Here is a 24,227-nt window from a genome sequence, read left to right on the forward strand (position 1 = left end):
AGGCGGGATCGATTAGCAATACCAATAATCAGGTCGTATTATGGAAAACAGGGTTAGCTTTAGCTGTAGGGTCCATGGCCCGAGTTGACTTTATTCAGAGTTTTTGGTATTTACTTTGCTCTGGTGGTTCTGAGTGAAACTACTAAAGCAATAGCAAAAAACATTTGATTACCCACCCGTGCAAAAGTGGCAATGTTCCGAAGGTGTTGTAGGTGCTTCAGTCGGGGCAATGAACTTGGTACACTGTGGTTCTTTGTCTTTACAGTTCTGCGAGTACTTGTTTACGTCATTATACTGCAGCTGGCAGGTAGCACCGTCACTAAGTCCAGTGCAGATCTGATTACATTGTCCTCCGCGACAATTCAGACGACAATTGTGGTTACATGCCTGCTCACATGATCCTGCGTTACATTCCAGAGTACATCCACCTTGTTGGCAAGTCTGCGAGCAGCTTGAGCCGTGACATTGTAGAGTACATTTATGTCCGTTGCAAGTCTGTTCACAGCTACTTCCGTGGCACTTTAGGCCACATTCACCATTTTCATAGTCGCAATTCTGTTTACAGATCTCTCTGTCGCATTCCAGAGCACATGTTTGTGCATTAGGGTTACATGCTTGCTCACACAGTTGTCCATCGCATTTTACGTAACAGACATCATTAGGTTTAGTGCATGTGTAAGAGTCCTTGCAGTTGAATGTTTCAGAAAATGCATTACAGCTGTGTGAACAAACTATGGAGGCTTTTATGGTTATTTCGTAGTTTCCACCTAAAAGTACAATAGAATGAAACAAAATAAAGAGCGGTAAAGCAAAATATTAAATAAAGTAAATCAAAGGAAATCAAGGCCAGCGAAATGGTTAGATACCAATAGAAGATAAACATATTATTTTAAGGAATGTTCATCCTTAAAGTTATGGAAGCATGCTGTTCGTTTGAAGAACACGAGCGATACGCAAGAAATGCTCGTGACCTACCCGAGAGCAACTTAAGCTTCTAGAATGCTCTTCCAAATTCCAAACTGCATCCAAAACTCGATATACTCAAAGCTTAATGCATAAACCATTTTTTTTCTATAACACAGGTGTAACAAAGTTTTCGTTGTGCCCGAAAAGAGATAAACGCGTCGTGTATTGTTTGTTTTAATGTTTGTCACTGTGTAATTCACTTGTTTTGGCAAGTTGGACAAATGCAAGAAACTCATCATCATCATCATCATCATCATCATCATCATCATCATCATCATCATCATCTAACACAACAACAACAAAAACAATAACAAAACAATAGAAAAGTGGTTAGTGGCTACCACTGAATGTTGCCGCATACGAATTCGTGGTTTCAAGCTGCTGTCAAATGCCTTTCAACTAGAAATAATAAATCAATTTTAGAGACAGCTACGTTCGCGTTGCAATAATGCTTGCTGTCTTACCGGCTGTAAGGTCAGCTCTAGTTTCGTCCAGTTAGTTGTTGAACGCATTAATGTGGGGACTGTCAAGTAGTAAGAGGCGAGAGCTCGATGCAGTTAAACTCGCCACGAAGTTTGCATTAAAATGCTACTGCACTGGTCTTCTTCTTTTCCCGTTGCGCAGACAAACAGGACAACTCTCTGTCGTAGCCGTTATTTCGGTCGTCACACAACGCTTTCCGTTGTTAACGTTTGACGAGTTTAAACAATGGCTACAAAGGGGACAGAGACTGGACAAAACAACGCATGTCATAAAAACTTTGATTTAAAAAAATAACAACAATCGAATTCGTAGACATCTTAAGAAGTGACAGTTAGCTAGACTACGGATAAATCAAATACCCAAATAATACTTAATCAGGGACATCGAAAACAAAACAAAAAAAAACATGGTTGGATTTATACCATAATGATGATTCATCGGCTAATCTGTCTATGTATAAATACGGGCAAACAGTCTAAAACTGAAACAATTTAAAAATTTAACAATTTAAATGTTTAGAATCACCTGCTTTAAAAAAACAACAAACAAAACACAATGATTCAGTCATTCAGTTAACCTCATGCAATGTCAATTAGCTTGAAAAATTCAATTTTTATGCCAAAGGAAGAAATTTATAACTTTAATGAACGCTAAATTTTTACATTTATTTAAAACATCACTTTCTTCATCAAAATTTCGTTTATTTACTAATTCTGATAACATATGAAGTGCTGCATTAATATTCTGAAATTTTAGATTCATCAACGTACCGGGCGCATGAGCGTATTAGCATAAATGGCACACTTCTCAATAAAAAAAAAAAAAAAAACATGTATGATCGACAACAAGGAAAGTTCTACTATAAATAAACGCCAAGTTTTCTTGCTTATCAGAAATCTAGAACGAACGACAAAAGGCATGGTATCGGATGTCACCGGTCGAAGCAATAAATGTTACATTGAACGGATATTGTTTCCCGGGTTGATGCGACACATTAAATAAAAATAAAAATAAAAATGACTATTTTAATTTCGAAAAAATACAAAAGCATTAAAAATGAGAAAACCGTCACATTTTGAATGTCACCATCATTTCAGGAATAGATCTTCATCTGTAAAAAAAAAAATATTTAATCATGGGGAGTGTCCAAGACTGTATATTGGAAACACTACCGTCGACAAGCGAGATGCCCAAGATTGGTAAGCGAGCTCAATTTATACAGCAAAGCGGCTACCGTTTTTTAACGTACTTGTTATTAGGGTTGACTGCAATTAAAAAGAAAAACAAACTCATGGGTTTCTTCTACAATAAATGCAGAAGTAGCAACACTAAATTATTCAGCAAAAAAAGACACTAAGTGATATGTCGAGATATGTAAGAAAAAAGCGGTTAATGAAAATAAAAAAATGTACTTACTCAACAAGATGATTACGACAACGGAGTTAATATACGTTTTCATATTATCTTTTACCATCAGAAATATTATTTATCCTCAGCATCAATTTTATGCAAACACGAGTAATTATATCGGAGACGATTTCGTCAAGGAGTTGATATGAATTTTGCTGTTAACATAGACGGATACAACTGTTTGATTAAGCCATTGCATTAAATTTGATTTTAGATGAACGTAAGCGAAATAAATTTACAGCAGGTCACCAGAAATTTTGTTTTTGCACCTGTTGGTGGCATTATTAATTTTTATTCACGACAGTCAGTTCCGATATCGTAAAGTTCTAGAAGTGTTCGGACCTAAAATCTCTCCATTAAGTGGAAGGCTTTGTAATGGCGACCTTTGGCAGTTCTGGTCGGTAAAGGTTTTTATCTCAAACTCAAAACCGCTAAGGAACCGCGGAACATGCTTTCTTATTGTGGTTCTGACTAGTGACTTGAAGTGGGGGACTTTAGAGACTCCTATCAGCAAGTCATTAATTTTCGTTTTTTTTGGGGGGGCGGGGGGGGGGGGAGGGGGGGGGGTAGCATGCTTGGAAAAGGCATTTTTTATGCATAAGCCAAAAGCAAGAAAGATAAAATTTCATTGAAAATTTAATATTAAACATCCTTTTCTTCATCGAATTCTCGCTCGTAATTTTTTTTACGACAGAATTGAAAACGAGGCGTTAATTTTTTGAAGTTTCAGATACGTCAAGGTACCGGCCGCATAAAATCGGATTTTTAGACATCTTAAGAAATGATCGTTAGCTGGATTACAGAGAAACTGAAAAGTGAAGTAAAAGACTAATATCTTACCAGGCACAGATTAAAACACAAAAGTTAAATGGCTGGATTTATACCATACTGATTATCCGTCTGTTAGATAAGGCAAGTATTTTTTATGCATAAATACGGGCAAAGAGACTGAAACTGAAAAATCATTTAACAAATACGTGCAGTGCAAGGTACATATATTGTATTCACTGCAAACGTTAAGAATCACCTGCTTAAACAGAGAACAAGACAAAAATATAGCGAGCCGACCTTTCCTCATTGGCCATCCGTTAACCTCATACAATGCATTATAATTCAAGCTTGAAAAAGCCATTTTTTATGCAAATGCCAGAAGCTAGAAAGATAAATTTCATTGAACATTAAATATTAAACATCCCTTTCTTTTTCCTTTCGTTTGTTTACTTTTCCTGTCAAAATTTCAAGACCTCCTTTAATTTTTTGAAGTTCAGATTCATCAAGGCACCAGGGACATGATTGTATTAACATAAATGACATATTTCTAAATAAAAAAAGACATAAAAAATTATAAGATCGACCACGCGGAATTTTCTACAAATTAAAAATGCCAATTTTTCTTGCTTATCAGAAAACTAGAACGAACGACGAAAGGCACGGTATCGGATGTGTCAGTGATGGAACTACCTGGTTAATGCCACTCCTTTTAAAAATTTAAAAATGACTATCTAAATTTCGAAAAAAAAAAATACGAAAGGATTAAAATGGAGACAAACTTCATTTTATGAAAGTCACTAGGTTTCGGGCATATCTCCCTACCTGTGAAAAACTAATTAGCACAAGTGGTGTATCCATCACTGTTTATTTGAAACATTATCGCAGGCTAGAGCGCCGAAGGAGTCTACCGAGCTCAATTTATACAGCTATAATTATTGTAAGCTTTGACTACAAGTAAGAAACCTTATGGGTTTCTTCTAAAATAAAAGCAGAAGTAGCGGCAGTAAATTATACAGTAAAAAAAAATATATTCAGCGAATGTCGAAATATGTAAGAAAAATTCGGTTAATTAAAATACAAATTTGTACTTACTCAACAAGAGGATTACGACAACGGAGTTAATAAACGTTTTCATATTATCTTTCACCATCCTGAATATAATTTATCCACAGCATCAGTAATTCTATTGGAGATGACTTAGTCAAGAAGTTGATACGCGTTTTGCTGTTAACAAAGACGGATACAACAGCCAACTGTTTGATTAAGCGGTTACATACAAATTTGACTTTAGATGAACGTAAGCGGAATAAATTATGCATTTAAACAAACTGCATTTTAATTAAGCTAACATATATAAGATCATCTACCTATCCGTCCATAGCGCCTCGTGGCGGAAAAATAAAATAAAAAAGACACTGAAACATGATTAAGGTATGAATACGTGCAGTGCCAGCTTGTGTGCACGAGAAAAAAATTAAAATTTTTATTTGCTGCAAACTTTACAAACCACCTGCCATGACACATCACAACAGTCTAGTTACTTTCCGCTCAGTGGTCATCGGTTACCCTCATGCAATGTCAGTTAAAGGCATAGATAGATTGTGCCGGTAAATTCAGGAAAAGTTGCTTTACAATATACCCAAAAGTTGCTGTAAAGTTGCTTAAATATCAAAAAGTTGCCACCAAAATTTAGAAAAGTTGCTTGCTCTCTAGAGTGAATTTTGCGTTTTCTAGAAATTGAAGCGCTTGCAGGTTTACTAAGAGTTGCCCCCGGGTCTAATACTCGCACTATAAATACCAAGATGGCCTGCGGCAGGCTCTATGTTGCAGCGAGTAACCGCTGGATTTAAGCGCCCGTTAGATAGAAAGCCGCTGTCCAGATTTCGCGGGCGTAAAGTAAGTGTTATTTTATCGTCATTTTATTGTATATCCTTAGTTTTAATAAAATCAGTTTTGATAAAACCAGTTTTAATGAAATCCTACGAAATGAAACACCTTTTATGGTTTGGATCGGTTTTATATCAATTTGTTGCTCAAACGTTGCCCTAGGTTGCTGGTACTACAAAAAGGTGCTCAAAACGCTAAGAGTTGCTCAAAAGTTGCCGAGCACAATCTATTTATGCCTAGTCAGTTAGCTTCGAAAACTCACTTTTTGTGCATATGTGAAAAGGAAAATATTTATAACTTCAACAAAACATTTAATGCGTTCATCGAATTTTTTTTGTTTGCTTCTAATTTCTGTCATAATTTCAAGAGCTGCTTTATAGAAGTTTTAAGCTCAACAAGGTACCAGCTGCACGCTTCTATGAGCATTAATGGCACACGTCTCACTCAAAAAAACTCACCTTTTAATGCTTATGTGAAAAGGAGGTGATTCATTACTGCAATAAACATTTATTTCTTATCTTAACTCCCTGCGTCGAATTTTCGTTTGTTTTTTTTTTAATTTCTGTCACTATTTCAAAGGATGCTACTAAAAGTGGTAACGGGGAGCGGGGAACCGGGAACGACCGGGAACCGGGAACCGGAGTCTGGGAACGAGTGTACAGCGGTAATCCGTAAAATAATTCAAAATGGCGGACGAAAACACAGAAAAGGGACTGGGAACTAGTGTTCGAATTCGATTGTCGGAGCAAATCGACTTTTCGTGTGCTTTTGTTCGCTATAAAGGACTCACGAAGGTGCTGTTTATGCGGAATTTTGGGACGAGTTGCAAGGTAGGTGAAGAATCATTAATATTTTCCTGGAGTTGTAAATATTTTTCCCCGATTGTTACATCCATAAAGTTTCATCGTGTGCAATCTGGGCAAGGTAGACAACCTGGATTTTTGGTAGACTTTTTTAAAAGTTCGATGATCATGACGCAGCAATACTACGCGTACCAAATCAACTGTTCCACGAACAACCAAAATTTCTTTATAGGCAGTCAATTCTTTTTTTTTTCCTGGGCTAAGCTCTGTTCATGTGATACATCGTGGCGCACTGAGTATAATTTGCGCCAACGAAATGCCGAAGGCTGAAGACCAACTTCCATTACGCATATAATTGAATGTGGAATGTTCCATTCTGGTGGATTAACCGAACTTCCATCCGCCGTGCATCTAAAATGCATGCTGATATCAGCTGCTGTTATTAAGCAACAATAATTATGAAAATTGCAGGAATTTTTTTTGAGTATTTATTTCATGATAAAGGAAATAGAGGACTTCTGTCACAAGGTTGTAAACCTCATGTCAGCAGGACATGCAACTGTGTATAAGAAATTGTGTAGACAGTTTTGCAATTTATACTATGGCAAGTGCAATTGTGAACCACATTGAATCTTAAAGAATGCTTAGTTAACACAAAGTTCAAGCACAATTCCTCACTTGGAAATCACCAATTTGCTTGTTGAAATACTTTTACAATGTCAATTTTTACCTTGTGGCCAGTAATAGAAAAGACAAACTCTAAATGCGTCCATGCATTAATTTCTGAAAATTTCTAACACCCCTCCCCAAACCACCAGTCGCTAATGCTATAATTGATTATGGAAACCAAGGTAAGCTCATGCTTGATAGGCCACTGGGCTCACACTCAGACTTAACCAACAGCTGTGATTCTGTAACCCCTATTGCAATCACGATACACATGTACGTCTCACAACAGATTGTGTCTTTTGCGTGCTTCATCATTGGTTTTCAAACATAGCATAGTATCTTGGACTTTGCATGAAGATTTGTTCCATTTATGAAAAGAAAATAACTATTTGGTGATCGCTGTTCACCAGTTTATTGTATGCTGTTATATTTCAGCACACTGATCATAGCTGTATTTCATTTTTGCAGATCTGGCTCTTGCAGTTGACTAAAGGACAGACAACAAATAGAGACTAGTGTTAACCTACTGTAAAATGAAAATAAATTTGAAATTCTTTTCTTCTCATTCTGTCTGCTGATCATTTTGTGTTTTGTACAAGTGACTGGGGGATGTTCTTTCCAGCCCACAACTCTTGACAGCCTCGTGCAAAGCTTAGTGTGTTGCATTACGGTATATTTCTGTGTCATAGTTTGTTTTGGTGAATCTGTAAATGAATTCCAAACACTATGTGTTTTGTACAAATTATCAGTAGGACAGCACAACACATCATTTGTGAGCAGTTTGTTATTTATGGCATGCAACCAGTTTTATTTTTTTTCGCAATGATATGAATTCAGAATGAATGCATGCAGTTGGGGAATGACATATACAGAAAATTAATATTCACAACATTACAAGGTTGTCTTTATTTCAATGTCCATCCTAACACTCGGTGGATGTTGCAAAAAGGTAAATCAGTGTAATTATACACCCCTGGAGAACTACAATTATAATTTACAGTACAGCATTAATAGCACATGTTAAATTTAATTTTTTCCTTTTATGCAATACCATGAGTACGAAGAAAAAGTGATTTTCAGGGACAATGATGTACACTGTATTATACTGAATAGCATTTTGGAAATGCTACAAATATTCAGTGTTGCCTACAAAAATTGTTTGGTTCAAAAGCAAAATAAAAGTCACCATTCATATAACAACAACAACAACAACCATTTTATTTTGCCAAATTAAATAGAAGATAAATTACAGCATAAAATAAATTAACTAAAATAGGCAAAAAAACTACTCAGAGTAGAAATAAACTAAACGAGCTGAGTAGTTAAAAAAAATTTAATTGCTTTGACAAGGTTGTACATAAAAGAAGACAGAAGTAAAATAAGACAATTACTAAGTAATTAAGTACCATGCAGACAAAATGAAATAAAATAAAATGAAAATAAATAAGTACAATGTAACTAAGTATGTATAAGTGATAATTTAATTTAGAAAAGTAGGGGAAAAAGGGAACATGGAAAAAAAAAAAGAAAAACAGTACCAGTTAATGTTTGAACTAAAATTTGTTAATATTAGTTTAATACGAGCGAAAAGAAAGTTAAAATGCTAAGCCAGCATTAACCATAAGTACTTAAATAATGCTTTTTCATAGTTTGCTTAAATGAATGAAGAGATAGACTTTTTAGTTCTTCATCCAAGTTATTCCAGATGGAGGGACCAGAAAAGTGTAGATTAAATTTGCCATAATTAGTTCTAACACGGTTGATAAAGTAGGTTGATTTTGATGCTAGCCTAGTATTATAACTGTGTTTAGATGATATACTTAAGAAGAAATTGTCGAGGGCTTTAGGTAGTAAGTTATGATGATACTGAAACATAAAAAGGGCAGTATGAATACTAACCAGATCCATGAATTTAATCAGGCCTAGTTGTGAAAATAGGGGGCTGGAGTGTGCATCTCGTTTGGAAATGTAATTATTCGTACTGCCTTTTTTTGCAGAATTACAATAGGTTTAAGAGTTGTAGTATAGGTGTTACCCCAAACAATTAAGCCATAGGTAAGAAAGGGATACACTAGTGAATAATATAACTGAGTAAGGATGTCATTAGTAACGAAATGTCTTAGTTTAGATAGAATGCCAATACCTCTTGAAATTTTTTTGCTCACTTCATGTGCATGTTTTTTCCAATTTAAATGACAATCAATAATAAGACCTAAGTATTTGACATAGGTCATTTGTTCCACAGGCCTACCTGAGATATAACTATCTAACAACCTACAAATGCCAGAAAAAAGTTGTTTTTAAGTCAAGAGATAGATGTACTTGGGAACTTTGTTAACGAGAGTGGGACAATACATAAATATGACTAGCACGCAACAATTTACGCACGTATGATCGATCGGATAACAAACCAAGCCAATATATATCTGCTAATGTTACGCAACACATAGGTTCCATCCTGTCAAATGAAACCAATCCCGCAACTGTAGTGGAAAATACAGCATATTATGACTTACCCTACCATTCGACTGCATTTCAATAAAACATAATTTGATTTTCGAAATGAGGTATTTCGAAGCTATTGATCAGCGTGCAAGCTCCTTGCTCCCACAGCCGTCCTTTACGTTGCGTTGTGTGTAAATGTGGATTCGAACACTGGCCTTGTTGAAAGATTCCTTCTAGAAAGAAATAAACATTCGAATTCTTCTTACAGTCCACAAGTTTGCAAATGTCTGCGTTCGTCCGCCACGACCTTCCCATTAGCTGAAAGGCCAGATGGCCCTGTCCTAATATATTGGGATAATCTGGACTGGTAACACTAAGCATTTACCTTCATCAGTAAGCTATATTTTACTCCGTTTCTGTGTTTTTCGTCCGCCATTTTGAACTCTTATACGGATTACCGCTGTACACTCGTTCCCGGTTCCCGGTCGTTCCTGGTTCCCCGTTACCACTTTTAGTAGCATCCCTATTTCAAAAGCTACTCTTCAGAAGTGTCAAACTCAACAAGGTACCCGCCGCTCGCTTGTATTAGCATAAACGGCACACTTTCGAACACTTCTCAGTTAAAAAAAAACGATAACATAAAATTGGTTACAGAGAATGTTCTTCAAAAAATAAATACCAATTCTTCTCGCTTATCAGGAAATTAGAACAAATGACAAAGGCACTTCATCGGATGTATAAAGGTCAAAACAACTAATGCCTAATGCGCAACAATTTCAAAAAGAATATTGAAATTTGCTATATCGTCACGAACGTTTTGGGCAAAGTTCGCCCTATGAAAAATACAACGTTGCATTTCTACTATATTAATTCCTACAGTATTGCAAGAAATAGCAGCTCTAAATTATACCAAAAAAATATTTTGTGATATGTCAGAAAGTGAAAAAGCTGTTGGTGAAAATTAAGTTTATATACTTACACAAGAAGATGACCACTGCGAACGAAGTTATCACAGACCTTAGCTTCATATTATATTCCACCATGCTTGAGTAATAATATTTATCGCCCGCCTCAAATTTTTACAAACACTATTAATGTGATCATAAGTGAGTCAGTCAAAAAATTGATACGAATTTTGTCGTTAATGGCACAAACGGATAAAAACGTCTACTGCTTGAGTGAGTGACAGCAATCAATTTGGTTTTGGAAGAGCATGAGAGGAATAAATTATGCGTTTTAACATTGTTTTTCGATCGTGTTGAGTTTTCTATTTTTGTAATTTACATGTAGATAGAATGATTCCTTCCAATTTTACAGCAGGCAAATGGAAAATAGTTCCTTTGCACCGGTTGGTGGTAAGTTCACGTCAGTTAATTAGGTTATATTGCAGAACCTAAAGAGGCTTCCGGAAAAGTTAAAAAAGGAAAAAGGATATAAATTGAGAAAAGCGTAACTTTATGAAAGCCACATATGTTTTGGGCAAAGCTCTTCATCTGTGAAAAGCTATTAGATCAAACGGCCGAAGTATTTATGAGTGTATACAGAATGGAAACATTTTCGAAAGCAAGTGCACATAAGACAATAATTTATAGCGAGCTTAATTTATACAGTCAAGCGGTTATCACATTTTATAGTTGTTGTAGGGTTGATTCCAATTAAAAAAAAAAACTTCCTTCTAGAAAATGCACGTAACAGCAGCAGTAAATTATACAACAAATATATTCAGTGATATGTCGAGATATGTGAGTAAAAAAAGCAGTTAAAGAAATACAAATTTGTACTTACTCAGCAAGAGAATTACTACAACGGAGTTAATATACGCTTCCATATTATATTTCAGCATCCTGAAAAAAAAAATATATCCACAGCATTTTATACAAACACGCATAATTTCAGTTGGGGATAATTTCGTCAAGAAGTTGATATGAATTTGCCGTTAACTAACATGGATACAAAAGCCGACTGCTTGACTAAGCGATTGCACCCAATTTGATTTAAGATGATCACAATTGGAATGAGTTATACGTTTTAACAATAGACCTTCCTTTGTGTCGACTCTTTTTAATGTAGATGGTATGTTTTCTTTCAATGCTATAGCAGGCAAGTGTTTTTTTGCACCTTCTGATGACATGTTTAGGTCAGTCACTTCCGATATCTTCCTGTACTAGAAGTTTCCGAAAATGAATGAACCTAAAATCTCATCAGAATAGCCTTTAAAGTGGTAGGCTTTGTAATGACGGCCTTTTGCAGTTCCTGTCGGAAAACGTGTCCTCTCAAAATTTGCCCAGTGAACGACTTTGGTTATTGGAAATACGTTAAAATATCTTTTTAAGTCTGTGCTGGTGCTGCAGAAGGCCTAATTTCCAGCACAACCAAAGCACAAGAGTGGACGAGCTCGCAGCTCAAAACCACTTACGGAACAACATCGATTAACTGAACCTGAACAAGTCTAATGTGAGATCCTCTTTGCTTGCGTATCATCTCACTGCTCGTGATAATTGTTATTGAGTTGTACCTGAAAACAAGCGCAAAAATCACAGCCTTGACTTTTCTAGTCCTTCTCATGTTTTGGGGGTTTTCGTGTTTTTGGTCTTCGTTCGTTTTCGTGTTTTGGGATCTTTGTTTTCGAACTTTGGGGGCAAAGGTCTTTGGTCTTCGCTTTCAGTGTCTTAATGTAGTATAAACAATATTCTAATGTTATTATTTGCTTAGTTAGGAAACACTTTCTCTTATATCTTGTCCGTCTACGTTTTGACGTTTCCGTCACTCGTCTCATTTTACTGAAATTGTTATTTTGTTTGTTGTAGGTTTATTAACATTATTGTTAATATGTACTGCTTTTTTTGCTTTTGTTATTTACTTTTCTTTCTTCGCTCTTGGCTCCTGGCACATGGAGCCAACTAGAGAGCCTTCATTCTCAAGCATAAAATTATTAACATTAACTACTTACTCGTTATCATATTAAAAATAATAATAATCATTTATTAATCATTTGTATCTAACTGATGATCTGTCGTAAGTAACAAACTGCATTTTAATTAAGAAAGCATATTTCAGTTCAACTGCCAACCTGTCTGTGTAAAAATACGAGTAACCCTTGGCGCCTCATGGTTAAAAAGAAATCCAAAAAAAATAAAAATAAAAAAAGTACTGAAACATGATGCGACCATAAATACGTGTAGTATAAGCATGTGTAGACGAAAAAAAAATCTTTTCCACATTTTTATTTGCTGCAAACGTTAAGAACCACCTGTCATGACACATCACAACAATCTAGTGGCTTTCCTCTCATTGGTCATCTGTTAACCTCATACAATGTCAGCTAGCTTGGAAAATTAACTTTTTATGCATATGTCAAAACGAAGAAATTTATAACGTTAATAAACATTTAATTCTTGTCATAGCTCCGTTCATCGTATTTTCGTTTGTTTGCTTTTAATTTCTGTCATAATTTCACAAGCTGCTTTTCAGAAGTGTCAAACTCAACAAGGTACCGTCTGTACGCTTATATTATCATAAATGGCACCGCTTCCCAGTTATAGAAAAAAGAAAAAAAAAAAAAACGGTAATATAAGGTCGTGCGATAACAGGGAATGTTCCACAAGAAATAAATACCAATTCGTCTCGAGAATCAGAAAATTAAAACAAATGACAAAGGCACTGCATGGGATGTTAGCGGACAAAACAACCAATAAATGTTTTGTTCATGGAAAGTTGTATTTCTCGCCTGATGCGCAGCACTTTAAATAATGAATATTGAAATTTGTTATTTTGTGGGTCACAAACGTTTTGTGCAAAGCTCTTCATCTATAGAAAAAATTATGATATCATAGTTGCATTTCTGCTAAAATAAATGTTACAATATTGCACGAAATAGCATCAAAAATATGTGATGTAAGAAAAAAGCTGTTAGTGAAAATTAAGTTCATATACTTACACAAGAAGATGATCACTGCGAGGGAGGATATCATAGAAGTCAGTTTCATAATTGGTATCTTCCACCGTGCTGGAATAAGTTATCGCCAGCATCAAATTCATACAAACACGAGTAATTTTATCAGAGGTGAGTCAGTCAAACAGATGACGGATAAAAAAGCCAACTACTTGACTAAGCGACAGTAATCAATTTTTTGGGATGGCGGAAAAAAATAATTATGCGTTTCAACAATGGCTCTTCGATTGTGTTGACTTTTCTTTTTTAATTTAGGTAGTATGTTTTCTTCCAAATGTACAGCAGGCAAATGGAAAATAGTTCCTTTTCATCGGTTGGTGGTAAGTTCACGTTAGTAGGATAATATAATAAACAGTATAATACATAAGTCACTTAGAAAATTTTGCAGTACCTAAAGAGGTTTCCAGAAATGAATGAACCAAAACTGATATCGAAATAGCCTTTTTAGTGACAGGCACTGTGAAAGCAGTCCATCGCATTTCCGGTCAGAAGAATTTTTCCCCAATCTTTGCCCGCAGTGAACTACCTTAATTTAGGCTGTAAGTAAATGCAACGACTTTAGTTTTTGGTAATATATACATTATTCTTTTCAGAGCTCCTAACGGTCTGTGATGCAACAGGGCTTATTTTATTCATGACCAGAAAGGAAAGTGCACAAGTTGAAGACTTTGCAGCTCGAAACCACTACGCACAATGGAACATGTTTTTGTTCCTAAGTTAAGTGGTCCTTTAAAGGTTGGAAACGCATCTAAACTTTGACATGTTTTGACTAACAGATTCAAGGAATGAAATATTAGCAACCGTTAAATCGCTTTTTTGTACTAACATTTTTTTTGTACAAATGTCTTTCTGTACGCTGTATTTGCTGGCATTTATTTCTCAAGTACAGACTGGCGGAGCCACTCTTAATTTCAACTGAATTCTGTTAAGCAGATGCCAGGAAGCATAAAAATGTAAAACTACCTTGCGTTTACGTTTTTTATCTTTTCTTTATGCTACAGCGACCTTGAAAGTTTTTGTGCTTCGGTGAATATTACACACGCATTGCTTTTTTAAGTCGAGGATAGAACACATCCAACGCAAATAAAACGAGTGAATTATTCAATACGAGATTTGCTTGTTTTAGGGGAAAATGTGACAAATGTTATGCAAATTGCTTTCGCTGCTTAGCTTTAGGTTATTCTACTGAAATAGAACCTGCACTGACATATTTTTCAAACTTTGCATCATTATTGATTGCTGATGTTATAGGAACTTAAATTTTGAAATTAATACATGGAGGACTACTTGCTATTCACGGACGATGAGTTAAGCGACTGTTATTCACAAGCGACGCAAGCCGCGCAAGCACAAGACATCAAGAGCCCCCTCGCGGCACGTGCGAAACCATCTATGAAATGAGTTGATTGCATGAAAATGTGTCTGTAGGTGAACTTATCATCATATGAATGATTTGGCCCGTAGATTCATTTTGAAACAGAGGCATAGGGTAACTCGGAATTGCAATTCAAAACAACAGAAAAAACGATAGGTCACCGTACTCGTTTGCGAGAAAATGGCGATTTACTTTTCTGGCGAGGTCCGGCCGTAAAGAAAAAAAAACCGCCATATTTTAATGTATGCGTTAACTGCGTGAAATTATACGCAATAGAGATGTACAGTGCAATACTGGGGAATAACCTAGCTTAAAAATGGAACTGGCGTTCAAAAATTCCACGCAACGTACGATGATAAAAAAAATACGAAAAACAAATTGTTATTTTGCAGTTTCCATCTAAACATACAACAATAAAATGAAATAATGTACAAAACGGTAAAGCAAAATAAAATTTAGTAAATCAAAGGAAGTCAAGGCATGGCGAACTGGTAAGATAACCAAAGACGATGAACATACTTTTTTTAAGAATCGGAATTTATTCATGCCCAGCGTGCTTATATCGTTTTGCCTTCCAAGAAGAAGATTTAACGTTGCAAAGACTTATTTTCCCCGTTTTACTTTCTTAATAGCAACTAATAATTACCAGCAGCTCTTGAAATCGCCAAATATGCTGCTGTGACAACACAAAATATTGTATGATTTATAATTTGGTGTACGTTTCTTTGCGAAATCCAAATCCGGAATCTTGTATCCAAAATGAGATTTTGCATTTCTTTTTTAAAATCCGAAAATACATAAATTAGTGATTAGTGATCTCTGAATAATTCACACAAGTGGGTAACTTAGGTCATATCTAAATCCGGATTTTTAGGATTGGTGATCCGTGCGTTTCTTTGGGAAAGGATAAAAAAAGGGCATTGGTCCAACGGTCTTTGCTTTAAAAAAAATTCAGGTACACTATTTATTAACACTGTCAATACGGTAAGTTTTTAAGCGTCTGTTTCAATTAAAATACAAAAGGATTAATTTTAATTAGAAGAAAAGGGTGGCTTAATCAATGTGGAGTGACATTTATGCTGGATGCAGGCTTTCTAGAATAATCGTTGTGTGCTTACGGGAGCTCTAAAGTGTTGTTTGCTTTAATCATGTATTCACAGCAGAATTCTTCGCTATCATGTGGGTTCTCGCCACATTATGCTTCAGGCTAAAGAAGGACTACTTCGGTCTGTGTTTTTTCCGAAAGTTTTTGTATGTGAAATGATGTTGGCTAGGATATGGTAATTAAAAAAAAAAATAAAAAAAAAAATACGTACTGATATTTTATGTTCTGTGCGAATAGCGTTTACAGCTGTGTTTACAGGATTGTCATTGCAAACATCCATTTTTAGATTCTTCGTTTCTTTGGTAGCAAAACGTTTGTGTGATCTGAGATTAGAAATCCAATCTTGGATTCTCCCAACGAAACGCACCCTTAACTTTGATTCATTACTCCAGCGCGGGGCGGAGCCAGAACGGACGGACAGAAAAGTATTGTCACCATTTGATGATTAATGATTTACCATTAATCAAACCTCGTACGAAAATTGTCAACATGATGCCCAACTTTTCAACAAAAGTAATCATTAACAGGGGATTCCAGAAATTTAATTTTGTATTAATGTCAACATGCACTCTGCCACTATACTCGGAACTGCTATCTGAAGTTTAGGAACCTACGAGAGGTAACTTGGGTTTTCCCAATATGCCATTTCAATAGAATATTATGCAGAGAAATTGCATTAAAATAATACAGTTGCATGTTATTTACATTGTATTTGGATAGATTCTCGCGAATTAATTAGCTTCCACTTCCAGTTGAATTTGAGTTAACAAAAAGTTGTTCATATTATAACAGAGCATTATTTTAGTTGCTTTATCTTATCTTATCTTATCTTATCTTACCTTATCCTATCTTATCTTATCTTATCTTATCTTATCTTATCTTATCTTATCTTATCTTATCTTATCTTATCTTATCTTATCTTATCTTATCTTATCTTATCTTATCTTTAAATGAAACATTCAAATAAAAAAAAAATACATCTGATACATGTTCACAAATACATTTAATGCTAGGATGCACTGAAGAAAAAAAATGTTTATTTTTTTAAATTTCTATTTGCTACAAAACATTATTTGAAAAGCAACTGCCCTAAAAAAAAAACAACAATCTAGTGCCTTTTGCTCATACGTCGTCAGATAGCCCCATGCAATATTTAGCTTTGAAAACTCGCTGTTTATGCAAACGACAGAAAGGCGAAATTATTAACTTCAGTGAACGTCGAATTCTGATATTTTTGAACTTCACTTCTTTCATCAAATTTTCGTTTGTTTGCTTTTTTTTAAATAAATGAGCTGTTTTCCTGACGTTTAAGACGAACTGAGGTTCCGGCCGCACGAGCGTATTAGCATAAATGGCCCTACTCTCAGTTCTTAGAAGTTCATGTTCCAATTCATCTGGCCTCGCAGAAAACAATGTACGGACGGCAAAACGCACTGCGATGCATTTCAGTGGACGAAACAACTGATAAGTTTGAGGTTTAACAGAAGCTGTTCTCCGCGGCTGATGCGTGACACTTTATGAATGAATATTTAAATACAGTCATTTTTTGAGAGTCAAAATCGTTTCGAGCATAGGTCTTCATCTCTGAAAAAATCTATAAGATCGTGGCCCACGCTCGTAGCAGAAACCCCTGGTTTCTTCTACATTAAATGCTTCAATACTGCTCGAAGTAACAGCACTAAATTAGACAAAAAAAAATCCGTGGTATGTTAGGAAAAACACGTTGAAGATATCAACGCTTTTACTTACTCAACAAGACGATTACCACGAGGGAGTTTATCATAGACGTTTTCAGATTATCTTTCACCATCCTGTAATGATTTATCCTCAGCATCAAACTTATACAAACATGAGTAACTTTATAGTTGGTCAAGCAGTTGATACGCATTTGGCGGTAGATGGATACTGCTTGAGTAAGCGATCGCAATCAATTTGCTTTTGGATGAACATAAGCGGAAGAAATTATGCATTTTAACAATGGATATTTCTTTGTGTTGACTCTTTTAAGTAATTTCCGTGCCGTGGCCCGGCAAAAAATGTTACTGAGGCAATATCAGGAAAAACACTTCTCTCATATTTATTATTTCAGTGCATAGCCTCTTACAACAACCAAATTAAAAACAAAAAAAAAAACATATTTAATATTTTTACCGAAGCAACTGCCTTGGTTTGCTTGTTTCATCAGGCTACGTTTCTGAGTGTGTTTTTTTTTCCAAATCTACAGCAGGCAAATTAAAAATGTTGCTTTCCACCTGCCAGTGACCTTTTCACGTCAGTCAGTTTGGATATATTCCAGTACGAAGGGGTTTCCGAAAACTAATGGACCTAAAATGTCATCAGGACAGTCCTTTGAGTGGCAGTCTCTGTAAAAGATGTCCATCGTATTTCGGATTGGATAACGATTTTTATCAAGCTTTTCCTTGTGATCTATCTTAGAATATAGGCTTACGGAACGACTCAAGTTTTTGAAATACGCTACAATACTTTTAGAGCTCTCAACATTCTATATTGCAAAAGCTAAATTTGAGCGCGACTAGAACGAAAATCGCATCTCAAAATGTAATTTTTTTCTTAACTTAAATGGAATTTAGCGATTGGAAGCGCATGCTCATTTCGATATGTTTTGACTAACAGATTAGTGAAAATTTTAATATTAGTAACCGTTAGAGCACTTTTTGTAAACATGCAAAAGTACCCTGCATTTCCTGGCCTTTTTGTTACGAAGTCAAGCAAGATCGGGCCATTTAAAATTCAAACTGAATCCTGCTTACTGTAATGATTCGATTTAGCGCCCGGGGCGCTAACTTTGGCACCTCGAGGGAGGGCGCTTATTCGAGACAGGGCGCTATCGGGACAGGGCGCTTATTTAATTTCTTGAAAAACAACCAAATGTATCTAACCATAACAGAAACTGTAACAGTTAGAAATTGTTTAAAGTTCAGTTACTTTTAAAATAATTGTTCATTTTAGCAGTAAATATATACATGAACTGTACGGCGAACGGTCAGGAGTTTATGGCACTTATTAGAATAGGGGTACTTATAAGAACGGGGGCGCTAATTAGAATGGGGGCGCTTATTGGAATAGGGGCGCTTATTTACAAAAACACATTCGAAGGGGGGCGTTTATTCGGAAGGGGGCGCTTATTTGAAGGAGGGCGCTAAATCGAATCATTACGGTAAATATATTGCGAAACAACATGCCCAACTTGAGACGAATGTATGGGTATTCCATGTGGGCTTAACACTCCCTTACCCTTTATCCTCTCTTGACAATGGATAGACGTGGTACGTTTATAGACAGACCGATTATTTCAGGGGTGTATACATATAGGCTGATGACTACGTTTCACTTCATGACCAAACCCATGTCCACAGAGGTGGTACATTAATAGACTGAGCACTGATTTCACGGGCTGTATACACTTAAATATCGATATTTATAGCGGAGCTCCTCAGCGCGCGCCAGGCGGGAGGGAGCACAGGGTAACGGGCGAGAGAATTTTGTAAACCCAGGAGGCCGAAAAATTTGGTGCGTACGCCCGCCGCGCGCGGAGACCTCGGGGAGGGGGAGGGGAGCCCAAGGCAACCCAAGCAGAGGGGGGAGGGGAGACAATCTTCTGCCTCCTCGTTAACCAGAAATGAGTGAGTAATCGACTAAGATCTTTGATATTGGACATCCATTTTATGGTCAATTGACAGCTGTCAAAACAACGTATCCGCTGACCAGTACAATGACCATATCGCGGGCCAGGTTTAGAACTAGTCAAGGACGCGTTTTTTTTGAAGTTGACCGCTGACCAAGTGATAGCATTGCTATTGGTCCGCGGGCGCAAGTACTTTTCCATGGTCAGTCCATTTAGATTACATGAAGGACAAAGTGAACAACCCGGTCAGTTTGAAAGCGAACGAAGCACAAGGAGAAACCGAGCAGGAAAAAGAATACGTAAATTTCTCGGTCTACCCCGTCTAAAGGCTTTCACACTGGAAGTATGGCACGATAGGGCAGGGGAGACCGAAAATGGCCAGGTGAGAGCGAGCGAGTCTACCGTGCGCGACCAGCCTAGTTGAGCAAACGCAATTAACTGAAGTGAAGGAAAAAAGAAGTGTCAATAGCTACACGGATGGAAAAGGCTGAAATAGACCTTCGCAGATAATTCAAAGATCGGTGGTGCTGAGTAAGTTATAATTTATAGCTTACACATATCATGTACTACGCGGTGGATAATAATACGAAACTGCGGCCGCTTCACCTCCGATTAATTCATAGCTGTTGAAAGCTTGCCCTGCTGAATTGCTGTAATTACAAGCACTCCGACTTCAAATATGAGGTAACAAATTTGACTTTACTAAACACTAAGTATTTTTTTGTGAAAATCTGTAATTATATGCTTACACATGTACTACGCGGTGGATAATACGAAAACTGCGGCCGCTCGCCTCCGATTAATATGAGCTTAATGACTTAATTTTTATTTAAACTCCCAGCTAAACTTAGTTTTTTTTTTTTTTTCATTTTTTTTTTTCTCCTTGAAGAACTATTTAGGGTCGTGGAGAAACGCGAGTACGGCGCTTCGTGCGTTTTTACCACACCAGAGAAACAAAAAAAAAACTCAGTTTATTTCACATAAAACTATCTTAGTTAATTATTTTGAGTAATTTTTAAAACACAATTGTTCGCTCTACTTGTAATTCATGCCATTTTAGACACTGTATGCAGCTTGTATGCAAACTTACATTGACTATCACCATGACAGTGTTGAATGTGTATCTTTGCAATGGCAATGTTTTTTCTATACAAGTAAGTTAACAAGAAACTCCAAGTAGAAAAGCTAAATATCCCATTGTAGGAAGGAAGGGTCACTAGGAAACAAGAGGCATTATTGTGAGATCATTAAATAAGAAATTTTATATTTAACAGGGCCATATAGGCAGTGTGTTTTATAGATAATTCATCCTTTAGGTAGTTTATTTCTCCATTAAGCCGCAGAAAAACCCTCACAAATTTTTTGAATTGGTAAGATCCTGTGCAAAGTAAACAGCAGTTAGTTCTAGTATATTAGTATGAAATTTTTATTCATTTCGTTTTTTTTACCCAGCTGCTTTAATCTGCATTTGGTTCTCTGATCTCTACTGTAATATTTGCATTCATTATTCAACTCCTCAATGGAGGTTGCCTATTCACCGATTAGGATTTCAAATTGATTCGAGTTAGGATTTTGAGTTGGATTTCAAGTTCGATTTTCCAGTTGATTTATTATGAAATAAAAAACATGCCCGACAGCCGAGCCACATCACGCAGTTAGCTACTGCACTCCGTAGCCTACTACACACTCCTTTAGCCTACTATCACTTTAGCCACTATGCACTCCAGTTAGCCTTTTATGGTTAGCTTCAATAATTGTAATGGGTTTTGCTTTGTCAAAAAAAATCCAACTCGAAATCTAACTGAAAACAACTCGAAATCCTAACTCGACACCGAAAATCAACTCGAAACTAAACTCAATAGTAATCCTAACTCAAAAATCCAACTAAAATCCAATAAAATCCAACTTGTAATCCTAACTCAAAAATCCACTCAAAATCCAACTCAAAAATCCAACTTAAATCCTAACTGAAATCCTAACTCGGGAGTAGTTTGTCTCTCTAATGACACAAAACAACTACAATTATTAGTAGACAATTTAAATAATTAATATTTCACTAAAAGTATGTTTTCATGAAATCCTAGATCTACCAGATATCATACCCTATCCTCACTGTGGAAGGTAAATTAATGTCACCTCCCCTCACAACTCCTCACAAACAATGTATGCGAAATCCGCCAGCTCCCTCAGTTATGAACCAGTGAACAGCCAGAGCTCAAAACAACATAGAGGAAACATAGCCAAAACAACTTTTCACAGGCTACCAAACCAAATATAGATCCACCCATTTCAATGAGTCGGAGGGGGGGGGGCCGGTGGGGGAATTTATCTTATAAAATAGTTGTGCATTATATCAATACTTTGCATCCATTCATAAATTGTTTTTATAATTATTGTTTATAATCATTTTAATTTATATTGTTCAGGTGATGCAGGCCACGACACAAAAACAGACAAGGAAAGGACATAAATAGAAAACAGGAAAGATTAAACCAGCTCGATGTTTGGTTCGTATGATGCTATTTTTAAGAGACTAGTAAATTACATGTAAATTAAAATCAAGAAAAGCTGCAAATAAGCAAAATTTAGATTTTAAATGTTAACCTATTTACAGTGTACTTCAGAAAACGACTTCTTGATTGACCTGTCACTTTCACATCTTGTTAGATGTAACAAGGGCATTATGAAGTGATCTTTTCAAAAATATGCAGCGAAAACAGTAACAGCAGAAATGGTGGTAGTTTAAAATTGCTATTTTCAATGTTTTGACTGGTAAGAAACCACATGTGACCAAGCTAAAATCTGTTTGGCAAGTTAACATGACCTGCAAGTGTCCAAATGTTTTGAGCCCTCAACTACACAGGACTTACATGTAGTTGTCTAATTATATGATAAGATCTTTGGTTGACTTTGGGGGAGGTAGTGGAGTTACAAAGCAATGTAATTATTTGAATTTGGATTAGTTATGCTGAAACTGGTGGTACTGTAATTCTAAAGTATAGGTGAGTTTAAAACCGTTATTGCAAGCAGTATACATTACCAATTTCATTCTTATGTATTGTATGCTGTGTACAATTTATAAGAACAGCTATATTTTTAAAATAAGTGAAATATTCTAAAGCCAGATAAAATTTGCAGTATCCATAAGGTACCATGTAGCAACCAAATTGTGACTCACTTGCTTACTTTGTGAACTCCATGACAAATGGGCAACATGACTCCATAAAGATGTGGACAATAATACAAACAAATTTTTAAAAGAGTAGTCAAAGTATTGATGTTATATTTTTTCTTGCATAGTTTTATACACAAGCAGACATGATTCTATTTTTTTTTCTGGGTAATCAAATAACAAAACTGAGTTTGAGACTCACAAACAATATTCTAGCTTCCCAGAATTTTTGCTTTTTTCTGTAAGTGAAGTGAAACCCCTTAAGAGGAAGGGGAGTCAAAAGACATGTAAAAGTGAACAAGGTGCTATCTTCTTTCTTTTCTTTTTTTTTTTTTTTTTGGGGGGGGGGGGGGGTTGGGGATGGGGTGACCCTGTTCGGTGGAATGACAGAATGTCACTTCTTTGTTTCCGGAGTTAGGTTCACCCCTGTTTGCTCGCAGTTAGCTTTATTCATCTGGTTTGCTTGCGGTTAGCTTTCACTCTAGTTTGCTTGTGGTTAGCTTTCACTCCGGTTTGCTTGGAGTTAGCTTGGTTTGGGCAACATGCTGTAAACCATTAGCTATAACCTCTGCCATTTCCATTCAAAATTAAAATATAGGCAAATAGTGAAAATGAAAATGAATAAATGAGTGAATGAAAAAAATTAAAATCAACCTTATTATAAATGTAGATGTTTGTTATTTCCTTTATACTCTAAATGTAAAGTGATTTTTTCTTTCTTTTAAAGCTGGTAAAGCAACAACAAAAATGCCTAATTTGCCATGTGATATGCCTATCTACCCCGACATGCAGCCCTACTCCTCCCTCCTTTTTTCTACATGAAGGTAACATAATTGCCCGTTTTGCAACATAATTTCCCATCCAGACTTCTTTATGATAATGCTTTCGGTGGAATTATAACATTTTGATTGATTTTGTTTGTTCTCTTATTTGGTGTTGCTGTACACGGTACCCGGAGGGGGGGATGGTACTCCCATATAAGAGCTATACGGGTATGTGCCGCTCAACATGGTATGCTTTTTGTCTCTCTGACTCTGAAACAGGGTATACAAATCACCCTTTTGACTCTGGAACAGGGTTGATTGTTTTCCCAGAATCCTGATTAAACACTATCAAGTATATAGCTATGAAACTCCGCTCCTTTCATCGCTTTATCTCCAAGCCACAGACGAAGTCAAGTGAGAGCTTTGTGATGTACGGTAGTGTTTTTATATCTATCTTCATATATTTCCATTGTGGATATTGCTGGAACAGGGTACCTACTTTGCAGTGTTTGTCTGGAACAGGGTCGCAAATTGAACCTTTTGTCTCTGGAACAGGTCCAGAGTCTCAGCAACGCAACGGCACACCCCCATAGTAAATTTTAGGGAGTACCCCCCTCCCCCACCCCGGACACGGTAAAAAAGAAATAAGGAAAAATGTTAATTACCGTATTTTCTCGATTAAACGCCCCCGGCGTTTATTTCAAACTTGGCCCGATAGGGCCGGCGTTTATTTGAATTTAGGAGTTTTGTTAAGCCCTATGTTTCTAAGAAATGATTTT

At 36.2% G+C, this 24,227-nt stretch overlaps 1 protein-coding gene, 1 long non-coding RNA gene and 1 pseudogene across 5 annotated transcripts in view; 2 read left to right on the plus strand and 1 right to left on the minus strand.

Moving 5' to 3' along the window:
• LOC144664634 (adhesion G protein-coupled receptor L4-like) overlaps window positions 1-17,703 on the minus strand; it is an 86,107-nt gene extending 68,404 nt beyond the window's left edge. The window contains exons 1-3 of one of the 3 annotated variants that reach the window (XM_078525792.1): window positions 13,372-13,496; window positions 11,220-11,278; window positions 177-767 (exon numbers count right to left, since the gene is read on the minus strand). In XM_078525792.1, coding sequence (XP_078381918.1) covers window positions 177-767; window positions 11,220-11,278; window positions 13,372-13,472 — 751 coding nt within the window. In that variant the 5' untranslated portion in view covers window positions 13,473-13,496. Of the gene's footprint in view, window positions 1-176; window positions 768-4,722; window positions 4,854-11,219; window positions 11,279-13,371; window positions 13,497-17,615 lie in introns of those variants that run through there. The other 2 variants (XM_078525794.1, XM_078525795.1) reach the window with 2 other exon arrangements.
• LOC144664840 (uncharacterized) overlaps window positions 1-24,227 on the plus strand; it is a 181,182-nt pseudogene that overhangs the window by 141,713 nt on the left and 15,242 nt on the right. The gene's annotated exons all lie outside the window — the stretch shown is intronic.
• LOC144664837 (uncharacterized) lies at window positions 6,101-7,552 on the plus strand. The gene is made up of 2 exons (XR_013572857.1): window positions 6,101-6,347; window positions 7,458-7,552. It is a non-coding gene; the product is annotated as an uncharacterized LOC144664837 (long non-coding RNA).

The sequence above is a fragment of the Oculina patagonica genome, chromosome 9 (genome assembly GCF_052425735.1).
Source record: "Oculina patagonica isolate OP01 chromosome 9, crgOcupat, whole genome shotgun sequence".
Classification (NCBI taxonomy): domain Eukaryota; kingdom Metazoa; phylum Cnidaria; class Anthozoa; order Scleractinia; family Oculinidae; genus Oculina; species Oculina patagonica.